The 12,797-nt window shown below is 41.4% G+C and overlaps 1 protein-coding gene across 1 annotated transcript in view; it reads right to left on the bottom strand.

Moving 5' to 3' along the window:
* Positions 1-12,294, bottom strand: part of ACER3 (alkaline ceramidase 3) — a 56,916-nt gene extending 44,622 nt beyond the window's left edge. The window contains exon 1 of the mRNA XM_032098963.1: positions 12,092-12,294. Within this exon, the coding sequence (XP_031954854.1) occupies positions 12,092-12,194 (103 nt within the window). The 5' untranslated portion in view covers positions 12,195-12,294. The remainder of the gene's footprint in view (positions 1-12,091) is intronic.
* Between the last annotated feature and the right edge of the window lie 503 nt (positions 12,295-12,797).

Here is a 12,797-nt window from a genome sequence, read left to right as displayed (position 1 = left end):
AACCTGTGAAGTGTAGGTGTATTTTCTTTTGCACCACCCTCTTTGGTATGCACACCCTACAAAAGCCCTTACTATAAACTGCTTCTGAATTGCCCCAGGTTACAATTAAGCTATCCTTTTCCTTACCCTCATCTCTGCAATCTGCTTTGCTACTGTATAGTAAAGACATTCGAAAACTACCACCTAACGGAAGACTATACTAACACTGACCTTGCTTCTTATGTAAATTCTACGAAAAATGAGTAAGTGAAAGCTAATACTACACAAATTCACATTTTGAAGCTCCACTTGTTTCTTCATAAGAAACCAATACCCTTGAGGATACCCTTGCAATCCCAGAAACACAACATTTGTGTTTATAGTGCAAATTTAAATTTAGATGGTAAAACATTTATTGCTGGGCCAAAGAAATTTTTGCTCATTCCACTCAAATCTAAAACACATTGGTCACCTATTTAGTCTCCTTTACTGCAGGGTCTAAGCAACCCCAGTCTTCGGTCTCAATATCCGTGCAAGACAGGCTGGATAAAGGTGCCTGAGTCACAAAGAAATCTGCATAAAACTGAAGTCAGGACTTTCAAACACCAAAGTGTTCCTCTAGCCACATGACCATCCTCAGGTGCCACAATAAAAATGAATGAGTTCAACACACCACTTCTCATAAGTAAAGCTTCAAAGTAGAAACTACAGGCACAGTAAGAACTGGGTACTTTCCAGAAACAGTGTTTTTGTTACCAATTCTCATGTTTAGCAAAATGAACTTCTCCTTCTTCTGGAATTCTTGAAGGCTATCACAAATGAAGAAGAAGTGTGTAAAGACACAGAACTTGTACTGATTTTTTTTTTTTTTTTTGAGGAAGGGTGACTGCTGATTTTTTCAGAGGGATCTGTCTCAAAACCTTTCATGAGTGAAGTCTGAGATCAGCATGAACTGCTCTTCCCCAGAGGAGCATTAAAAGGGCAGATTAAAAATGTGGAGGACCAGCTGCGAAGTTTAACAAATAATTATGAAAGCAATTGCAATGAAAATATTCTGAGGTGATAGGCCAGAACAGAGATAGCTACAACACCTAAATTTAAAAGACAAGTACTGTCTCTCCTTTGAAGCCTATTAGCTTGCTGTAACACTATGTTTATCACACCAATGCCAGTCACAAGTGCAGGGCACTGTGGATCATTAATAAATGGTTTTTGCATTTTGAACGTACCATTACATTAAAAATAACAGTATTTAAAAATGTAATAATAAAGATGCTAGAATCTATTCATGCCCATTGATTTGAGACTGCAGGAAGCAGCTTGGACAAATATGATAGCACACACCATCTTTACAGGACATTTTATTCCTAATCCAAGAAATTCACAATTAACTGGACTACAAGGAATAAACTTGCATTACAGCCAGCTGATATGCCATCCTGTCATATTTTAATATTGCTTTCCTAGGGTATGGGAAACCACATGGAAAAGAAATCATAATTTCCCTAATAAACATGAATCTAAGATGATAGCAAGCACACCAATTGCTTTGAAGTACACCTGGAAGGATTCTGAAAGCAAATTTAAAGTAAAAACAGTTGACACAGGCAGATAATTTGAAATACCAATCTAGAAAGCTCACTAAAAGCAAGTGCTTACATCTGGAAAATGCAATCAAAGTCTAAAGAGATTAGGCTGAGATGATGTAAAGTTAGAATATTACATGCAATAAGCTTGTTGCTGAAGGGCAGATTTGGTTCTCTTATTATCCTTTACTGGAAAACAAAATAAAACGTATTTTAAATGTTATTTTAAGGCAGGTTGATGATGTCAGACTGGAAGGAAATAACAGACATGGAGAAGATTACTGTTCAGCCCCTGCTTAAACTAAGCAGTGACCAATACGATATTACACTGATCATCCATTCAATTTTCACCATTCTTAACTCCTTCCAGCCATTCTTCTCTGTGCTGGTGTCAGCATCCTGGCTTCCTGTTCAGTGTCTGCACCAACTCCTCTAAGTCTAAGGGTCTGTCCAGAGCAGAAAGCACAGCTTTTAGCAGCTGATAGCTTTGAGCTACCAAGTACATCCAACCCAGCATCCATCAGTCCTCACTATAAACGGAAAAACCAGCTTGAGGCACGGAAGCTGTGGGTATCAGCCCAGAGGCTCTGGCAGGACTCTTCCAGGCACTAAGCAGTGACAGAGGAGAGCTGAGCCTTAGAGGAGCCCAATATGCTCACTGGATGGTGAACAGCAGAGAATAATGTGTGCCAGTGCTCCTGTCCAGGTATTTGTAGCTTTAGCTTGAGTAGCCTATCTTCAAAATCCAAATCCTCTCACTTTCTTCCCTTTCTTACTGTCAATATAGATTTCCTCTGGGTGTCCAGAACAATTAAAGCCTCTCCTACTAAGGACTCACACCATTCTTTTGCCCTACTTGGATAGCAGGAAATTAACAGTGAGATACAACGTGACAAATGTAGGAGAACACATGAGGATAATGAAGCTGGTCAGCAACTACAGCCTGATTCAGACATACAGCAACCACTCAAATCTGATTAGTGACATTCACCCTCTTATTAGCAGTACTAATACAAACTAAATTCCTTCTGCAACTCATATATTTTTTTCTTTTCTTTTTTTTTTTTTTTCAGGGCTGCTTTACATGAATAATCCTAAGGCTACCTGGAACATGTGATGACAAGCAACTGATCCCAGAAATGACCTGGAGCCATCATCTTCACTCCTAAATATCTAACTTTATCTCTTTTACATAGGTACTTCATTTCCTCTTAAGTCTTCACAACCTTTTCCAGTTAATATAACAACCTCCAGCAAGAACTTTCAACAGTACCTAATTAATTCAATAATGCAAGACCCAAAGGTTGTCACTCCTAGTGTACAACTTCTAATTCCAACTGTATTCTTTAGTCACTGTCCAATTCTCATTTCAAGATAACCCTCTTGTTCTTGCTTGAAAAATGGAAAGAAAAAAATTGGCAGTCATCTATCATCCACAAACCTTGGCAAAAGCTATTTATCTGGAGGGAAAATGACGCTTCTTCTCACAAAGACCATAAGATCAAAGTCCGTATCTTAAGTATCTCACAGTCTTAGCCAAATTAAGGAAGAGATATGAAATACACTGAAGGTTCAAGCTTTAAAGACTATCTTTTTGTTATAAATATAAATTAATATAGTACCTACAATAACAGTTTATAAGGTGCATAACAGGAATTCGGGCAGAAGTCTGTTTTACTGAATAAGATACAAAGTAGTTGAAAACCATATACAAATTAACCATGTTCCCAACACAAATGGTGGCCTAAATGCTGGCAGAGGAAATGCTTGAGACAAGTGTAGAAAAAAAAATAATACAGAAGTCAAGTGGAAATCAGCATGGAAGAACTTGGAAGGAAGTGCATTTAAGAAATGGAAATTGCTTTACAATGTTTCTCGGCAGCCCAGAACAGAGGGGAAGAAAGGACATGAAAAATTAAACCGGGATAGACTCAAGAATTTCAGCACTGCACTGATGTTAGGCATTGTTCAGGAGAACATATTAAGAGGAGCCTTGCAGGATTATAAAACTTGGGCCTTGAAAGATTTAACAGCCACCAAAACTCCGAGTGAAAAGCAACTGTGGTATCACAGACCACAAAGGCATAGCAGTTTGTTTAAGTGAACAAAAACAACATCTGCTGTATGATTTCACTGCTACAGAGCACTTCTCTGCTGCTTTCCAAGGCATCGACACAATTCAATTGAACTGATTCTTAGAGAGACACTGCACCCACCAGCAGCACAAACCAGCAATGATCCTCTGGTTTTTGCTCTGCTGCATCTAAAGAAAGCCCTGAACTTCCACACTGCTGCTGCTAGCGGCAGCTTATGGAGATGACATTAAACTGGTATGAACAGGAGTGCATTGCCAAACTTTTTTCTACGTTTTTGCTACTAAATTGAAAAAAATAAAGCAAAAAGTTTTGTTTCTCTGATTTTCCAGGCAGTTTACTCATACACTGGTCAGCACATTGTGTACAGTTTGTTCTTTGTGCTTATACAGGTAATTTTCACAACTACGAAAAGGACTTGGAAAAAAAAGAAAAGAAAGACAAAGACATCAGTTTCCATTCATGAACAAAATATTAGCTGGAACAACTCTGAGTTTATATATTTGTGGGTTTTTTCTTAAGTCTGTAAGGTTTAAAATCTAAAAAAAATAATGAAGTCTGTATCCTGTGGAAGGAATGCAGGAATATCAGTAGAAATACACCCTGCAGCGTGCAATAACCCCCAGAGCAGCTTGGCTGCTGCAATCTGGGGCCAGCACCAGACTTGGAAGTCTCTGACAGGAGAGCAGCACTGCAAATTCCCTCCAAGAACAATCAAATCTGTAATGAGAACCACACAAATGTGAAAAGGTTTGCTGTGCAAGAAATGGGTAAGAAGAAACTTGTAGAAGAAAAATACACCCACTTTACCTAGAAGAAATACAAACTCCTCTCTGTGACAACAAAATCAGTTCATCAGTTCTGTTGGTCATTTTAGCTCCTTGTTGCAGATGACCCATTTGATTTCAGAGCAAGCCAGATCTGCAGATCCTCTTTCTCAGAGACATACAAGTAATTTTTCAATTATCCCTGAGTTTCCTCAATGAAGCTTAAAATACCCATTTGAAGGGATCACAGCATGCTTTCCAGTCAGGAAGCAGGTCTTTGCCTGAACAAACAAATGGTATTGACCAGGGAAGATGAAGAGATCTGTCATTTGTTCATCAGGTTAACACAGAAATACTCTGTCCCAAGATTGAAAGTGTCCAGACTAATTTTAATGCTCAGTGCTCTAAAGGACTTCTTTGAGCTAATATTGCACCTGTTTCCCAGACGCTGGTTCTTGTTCAAATTAAAATCCTTACCCAACTGGAATCAGCAATTACTAAAAATCCAGCTTACAGAGTAGTAGCATTTTGAGCTTACTGTAAATAATGAGCTCATTAAAGCACTGTATAAATCAAGAGCTTCTAGGGTCATGTCTTATGACCATTAAGTTGATACCTGGAAATCCTACTAGTTGGAATACATATAAAATTCATACAAAGCCTACAGATGTTCAGCTCATCCCTAACACAATGTCTTTTCCTAATTCTGCTTGTCTGGTTTTCTGCCTGAAGAAGTCCAAATCTTGCCTTCTCAAATGTAAAAGTCAGGTCTCAAACTAACATCCTGAACCTTGCCTAGTTTAATCACTCTTGTCCCCTTCTCCAGTTCCTTTGGTTAGAGAGGAGAATCTGAGCATTATCTGCACTTGGCTAAGGGAAAATACCTTCCTGTTGACAAAGCCAGCCAGAGATCTTTTAAGAGACACACACTCTGCACGTATCATTTCAGGGTCACTCCAAGGACACTGCATTCAAAAAACATGTCAAAAGGAACCAAGGAATAATGTAAAACCAAATAAAAGAAACAAAAGCCCCAGGACACAGCTGGGAAACAGACATTCTGCTGGACACTAATCTCAATTTTGAAATAAAGTTTGGAATTTCCTTCAGGAAAGCTCTGCAATATGCAGGGCAGGTTGAGTCACCAGTTGGTGGAAAGGCAAAGAACTGAAGAGGAATCTTGTAAGGCTGAGGAAGGGGCACAAAGGATGCAATCTCTCCACTGAGATTGACAGAGAGAACAACTTCTTGCCTCTCGAACTCCAGACACACTGAAGTATGTACTCTGCCAGAAGATGATGGACCTGACTGTAAAGGAGATAATGATCCTGCAGATGCTGACTGCACTGATTATTTAGAAATACCAGTTTTTCAGTCACTGATCACAGTGCACATGCAGCACACTTCTTCAAGGAAATTAATTTTTCGAAACAGAAAAAAGTAACATGGTTAGACACTCCATTGTTTTGAGCTAGCACAAAAACTCTGAATATTTTATAGTTGCAGTTTCAAGTACAAAGGAGGGTCTGTGCCCGAAACCTTAAATCTAAACAGTATGCAGCAAAATCACTGAGCCTCTACCCTGAGCTTGCCTATATGGGTATATTCAGATCAATTAATGGTAAATGATTGACACTAAAGCAGTGTTGCTCTGGGGTTTTTTTTATTGCAACCTTCTCTAGAATTTCTCTGTTCCTGACACGTTCTTTTGCTCTTTGTAGTACTTCCCCACGCAATAACCAAGCACCTTTAATTCATGCAGCAGCTCAGTTTCTCTGCTAATGGACGGAAGAATGTCTGTAATTAATGAGGCAGGTGCAAAGAGCCCCCCAGCTAGAAGGCAGTCTAAGGTAGGTAGCTTAGCCCTGATAACGACTTGCAAGTGGGTTCTCCTCCTTCTAGTATTATAATGTCATTTTTTGATACGTATTTTGAATTAAAAGAACTCTTTGTATTTTCTCAACCTTTCACGAGCCACAAACCTTTCCATGATCCTCTTGAGGTAGTCAGAGAAACAGCTGAGTGTGTGAGCACTCACACGTGTTGCAAGATAAAACAACCATACACTGCTGGGCTGTTGGGACTGGAGACAATTCCCAGAATTCCTCTGAACATTTTTGCAGTGCATATTAAATCATTCTTCTTTTTTTTTTTTTAAAAAATCTTTCCCACTTATCTGTGAAAGGCACCAGCAAATATAGAAAATGCATTACATAAATAGCAGTTTCACATACACAACACAACAAACGCCAGACTAAAGACTTTTTGTCTTTCAATTATGACAAAAGTTTTTAATCTGTGACTAAAAGCTCATTAAAAGTAGCTTAAAAGTCAGCAGTGTTCCTTTAAAATAATTTATTTTACATTAATTTTCCTATTTGTAGCTACTATATTCTGCAAATTCCTATCATGCAGTTCATAAACCTGTCTGCCTCAGTTTGCACATAAAAAAATTAAATTGTACAAATGTCACCGCTCTGTTACCATTTGGAGTGGCAGATGCCTAACTGCCAGCTGCACAAGTACTGAATATGAAGCACTAATTACAGAGTAATCAAATGCTTTGTTAAACCATATTTAAGAATTTTATTGTCACTTAATAACTACACACATATTAGCAGATAAACACACACGTGCTCCATTAGCACAGCATCTGCCAAGTTTTAAGCATATCCACAACATGATGGATAAATGAGAACTGATGATTGGAGAAATCAACTTCCCAAGAGCCTTCGGCCCCATCCTTCAATGAAGGCTGGGAAAACTGAAAATTAAGCTGTCATGAGATAAAAGGTAGAGTTGCATCATGGATGAAAGATAAAAAGCAAGGAAGAATTAAAAATAATATATAAATGATTAGTGGTGGCGAAGTGCATCAAAACAGTGCGACAAGACTATCTTAAGGCTTAAGCCAAGAATGTACATTTACAGCCTAGGAAAGGAAATAAATTAATGCAGCAGTATTTGCCACTGATTCAAAATCAAATAGAAAGAAAGAAAAAAACATGACAGCAGAGACCATCTGGCTTACGATTTTGCTTCTGCTATACTATTCTTTGGAGAAAGAAACCCCTCTTTCAACTTCTTTTTGTCTGCAGCACAAAAAGCAAGCTAGAAGCATTCATCCTAAAATGCACTGCACAGCTGAGCACTGTTCTGCACACTCCACTTGACTTTACACTCACCATCAATTAGTTTAATGTCTCCTTTACCTTTTTGCCTGCAGTGTCCCTTCAGTTGAGGGAGCTCCCTCAAGAAGCCAGATAAATTTCCAGAGGAAACTTGTGATGTGGTTTCCTCCAATCAGGTCATTAAATTTACACACTCAAATCCCTTTCAGTCATAAATTAAGTCTACGGGCCTGTGACATTGTCTTCGGCTAATCCACTCTTTAGAACTCATCTGTGTCATGTCATCTTTAAATCATTCCCTCTCAGCCAGGCAGTTGAGATGATCACACCAAATTAAACTTGATGATGCTTCCTTCATCTGCCACTTAATCACTGAAAGACCAGGCAGAATTCTTGAAGGCAGACAGTTGGCTTTATTTTAGTTTTTTTAGTCTCACATAGACAGTACCTAGCCCAACAGTCTCTAGCTGCTTTCCAAAGCCTCTGGCAAAAAAAGGCAAAATGCAAAAGGACACCCAAGAGGAACAAGTGACAATCCATATGTGGCAGTACAAATGCAACATTAATGACATTATTCTAAGGTGAAGTAAATTTTGCAAGTTTTTAAGTTCTAAAGTAATTATCCCCATGGAAAACAGAGATCTGTGCAGCTTTGGCAGCTGTCTTCTCCGAGTAATGCCTAAAAAGAAACAACAGTATTTTTGTGTCACTTCATAATGTAGAGAATGCTTGGATGGCACTCTATGTCATCCAAGATGTGAGATAATGAGATATCTCACACTGAACAACACAAGTAACACTAACCTTTTTTCAATCTCTTGTCTGAAGCAAAAATCAGACGGCTTTAAGGAAGAGGAATAAAAATAGTTAGAAACATGGGCAGATTCTCATGACTTGGGTGGGTTTTTTTTCTAGATAAGAGTCCCATAAGGAAAGCCCAGTTACAAGGAGTCGCTTACCAGATCTCTAATGAAAACCAAAACTAATGGATTTAACTCTGGAAATTATAATAATAACAATAAAAAAATATCTTCTTCTATGAAGATATCAGAACATGCTGAGACAAGACCAGAAGCCAAGAAAGAAACAATTTCACCAACTCCTTGAGAAGCCTGAAGCAATGTTCTAGATGCTTGCTACTGTAAATGCCAGCATAAGGATATATTATCTCTAAACCAGTCATGTTGTAGATGATGCATATTACTCGTGGACAATGATAACTCAAAGCAACATAACTGGAAACATGACTCAAATTTGATCCAAACTGGAACACAGCATTCTGTTGATAACGACAACAAATTCGCCCCCATGATTCTCCTGACTGAGAATTGTAAGCCCTCATGTACCACACAGGGCTCCTCTGAATTTAAAGTATTTGTTTACATTGGTACTACTGTACATGCTTTCAGGAAAGGGAATATGCGAAGATTAATTATATTCACTCATCATATTCTACAAGAGAAACTCTTCTTACAGGGATGACTGAATGCAAGAAGGGTAAAGCTTCTGTCATAGACATTCACATCAAAACAGACCCCCAAAACTCAATGCTACGTGGGCTAAACTGGCCTGAAACATCAACCCTGCCAAAATAAGGAGTAAACTGTAACATTTGAGTGCTAAGTGTTAAAAACCAGAACTTATATTTGACCATTTTCTATTTGCTTGTGTGGGAGGATGGTTGGTTTATCCTTTACTATTTTTCTTAATCAAGTGTACAAAAGTCTGAGTAATTCAGCATTCAAGCACTGGGATCTGGAAAGGTTTAGTTTTAAAGAAGGAAAAAAAAAAAAGCATGTCTACTACTTGCTCTCCAGCACACAGGTATCACTCCAGAACTCCTGAGAAACCCTGAAAAAGGAATTACTATACCATACAATAGGTTTGATCAGTGAGGGCTATAAGACTCATTTTAAGGTTTAACATAGTTAAGCTCGCAAAACAATTCTTTTCAACTGGTTTTCCATTTAAATTGGTTTAATATTCTACAGAAGGATGTAGAGCAGTTAGTCATCCACCTCCACAGGGGAGAAAAACTGGCTAGGTGCAGACTTAGAAAGGCAAGAAAAAGCATTTTTCATTACAAAAAAAAAGAATTTTTGAATACAGGTCATTGTATTTGGGATACATCAAGAGAATGCAAGTATGAAGTGCTACACCACCACCTTGCCTCACTTCCACATCTCTCACTACATATAACTGATAAGCTGTCATAATTTACACTAGTTTTTTAAGGAGTGAACGGCAAGGAACTACATGTGGGCTTTTGGAACACAATGTAGCAATTTTGTACTAAAAGTAGCATATTAAAACCAAACTGCTAAATGCCAAGAAAATGTAATTTGCACAACAAGCTTTCTATTTGGCTCTTCAGCCTGAAACCTATTTGGTTTGGATTTGCCAGTATTCTTCAATCTTTGGGCCTCCAAAGTTTCTTATAAATTACTAATAACAAACATTTAATGCAAAAATTTTTACATACAATCAGCTTTACCTGAGTGGTACCAAACTGATTTTTCACTCTTCTGTAAGGCAAAACTTCAAATAATATTCCCACAACACTTAATGCCTCAGACCCTGAAAGCAGTGTTACAGAACTACTGCTGAAGAAAATCTAATCCATCTTGGCATCTGGACTGAAATTAGCTGCTGTTAAGCTAACCCTAAACCACAGCAGACTTACTGACTGTTTTGCATTTTAAACTTAGACCATTTTAAATGCTCCATCTTACAGCACAGCCCTTATATACAGTTTTTTCCGTGCAACTGACCGACCAACAAACCGTGGTCCCAAGCACCAAAACCATAAGGAGGAACCAGACTTTGTATAATTTCTCCCTTTTTCTTCATAACTCAAGCCTTTCTGCCTCCCATTACACTCATCCTCATCTTCCTTCTGAATAATCTAAAAGTAGATGGGAAGTATCAGTTAACAAGGCCAACAATGCAGGGATTATTTAAAAAATTTACATGCTAGTCAAATTTATTTTTACAGTAGTGAAGCAACAGAGCTTCCTCTTCCTTATGCGAATTATCTCCCAAAATTATGGCTGACAACAATGAAAACACAAAAATACACACTCTGGAAAAGTCTCATTCTATTTAAACTTCTAAGTGTGTCCCTTTTTTAAGAGTATTTAATTTTGTTTCCTTTTCAGCCAGCCTGCCTCTTCTCAGCCATAAATCTACACACCAACTTCCTTTTTCCTCTGAGCTTCTAAGCTGCTTATGTGCCGTTGTTCTTTTCAGGTCCTGCTCTCCTTCCTATTCCTACACTCTGAAGCCTCTTTCTCAATTACTCACTTTGGATCCTCACCCAGGTCACTGTGTGCACCCACGAGTCACAGCTTGGCATGGACACCCAGAACCCTCCATCTTCTGCATGCCAAGCTCTTCTAAACTGCTGCTGAAGCATCCCAGCTATGTGAAAAGCCTCCGCACATTGCCCACTTCAAGCACTTCAGGGTAGGTGAGCCTGGTCACTTTAGCACTATTCTCCCAGGGCCCTAACACTTCAAAGGCAGGCACCTACCTTATATGTGTGAAAGTTTTTCGTAGTACAGGGCGTCTGCCAGGCAGCAGCACATAATTATAGCTACTACACCCTTTAAAGTCGCTGCCCAGAATGCAAAAAATACTTTGTTTTTCAACAAAACCTCAGTGACATAGGGCTTGATCCTTTATCACCTGCTACAGACTCCCTTCTCAAGCACCTGATGGATGACTCTGTAGCTGAAGCCCCTTCTTTCTTTCCCTAAAACATGCTAAATCCTGACTGTTTCTGAGCAACAGTTTCGAGGTCAAACCAATGGCCTGCTCTGAGCTATCCTAAAAGACAACCAAGGGCAACAGAGCGACCCTTCCAGCCTCTCTTAACTCCCACCACCTGCTGCAGAGCAACCTGATTGATGATGGTCATCACGAGGCACTAAAGACCACTTGGGGGAAGGTGTTCTCGCTGGATAAAGACGTGTCTTGCATAGGAAGATACCTTTTCTCTCCCTGAGCAGTTTCACTTGGTTTGGCTGTCCAGGCTGGGCAGATGGTCCCACCTCAAGGGGAGCAGAGCAGCAGACCCGTGCGGCTTCACGGCGCGGCACCCCGAGCACGACTCCAGAGAATACCCCTCTCTTCACCCATGCCTGTGGTGCCACACAACCACCCCAGCTCCCGTGATAACCCCGGGACCCACCTCATCTCAGCCACCCCCCCGCTCCAGGCCGGCCATCCCTATGGACACAGGCCGAAGGGACACGCTTGGGATGGGGGCTCAAACAACACGCTGGGGAGAGAGGGGCTACACCACCCCGTCCTTACGACATGGATTTGCGGGGGAAGGCGGTAGGAAACACCCATTTCCACCCACCAGGGTTGGCTGAGGGGCAGCGGCACCGTCACCCCGCAAGAAAGTGGCCAGGGAGGATGGGGGATTCCCTCGCCCCGGGGAGAGAGAGCGAAGGGCTGCGGAAAGGGAGAAGGAAGCGGCGGTAGGACCCGGGGCCGGGGCAGGAGCCGCGGCCGGAGCGGCCACTCACAGAACTCGGCGATGTAGTAGGAGACGGCGTAGTTCTCCTCGCACCACTCCAGGGTGGAGGTCGGCGGGCCCCAGTAACCCTCCCGGTCAGCGGCTGGAGCCATTGCAGCGCCCGCTCCAGGCTAGAGCGGACCCAGGGCACGGGGAAGAGGAGGGAGAAGGGCGCCGGGCCCGGAGCGCAGCGGCGGCCGGGGCGGGAGAGCGGGCGGGGCCGGCGCTGGGCCCGCCCGCTGGGGGAGGAGCCGCGGTCGCCATGGGGACGGGCTGCGGCCTGCCGCCTGCCGGACGGGGGAAAGGGCGTGGAGAAACGCGTTGGGGTGAGAAACGTGGATACGGGGAAAGTCTGTGGGGAAACACCGGCGCGGGACACGCTTGGCTCTCAGGGAACCTGCGCGATGCCCCGTGGGGATGAGGCGGGAGTGCGACATCACGGCGCTCTCCTCACCCACTTTTCAAGCCGGTCTGGGGGCAATGAGGAGGTTTCCTCCTCCAGCTTTCCACTCCTGTTTTCCTTATAGACTTCATGGAGGGTTTGTAAGGTGAGCGAGGCAGCGTGCTGCCTTCCTGTTGTTAAAACACAGCTTCACAACATCGTAGAATAGTTTGGGTTGGAAGGGACCTTAAGGACCCTCTATTTCAGCCTCCTGCTACAGAGAGGGACACCTTCCATTAGACCACGTTGTTCAAAGTGCCATCCAACCTGACCT

Source organism: Corvus moneduloides, chromosome 2 (assembly GCF_009650955.1).
Source record: "Corvus moneduloides isolate bCorMon1 chromosome 2, bCorMon1.pri, whole genome shotgun sequence".
NCBI lineage: Eukaryota > Metazoa > Chordata > Aves > Passeriformes > Corvidae > Corvus > Corvus moneduloides.
This window is presented reverse-complemented; position numbering and strand designations above follow the sequence as displayed.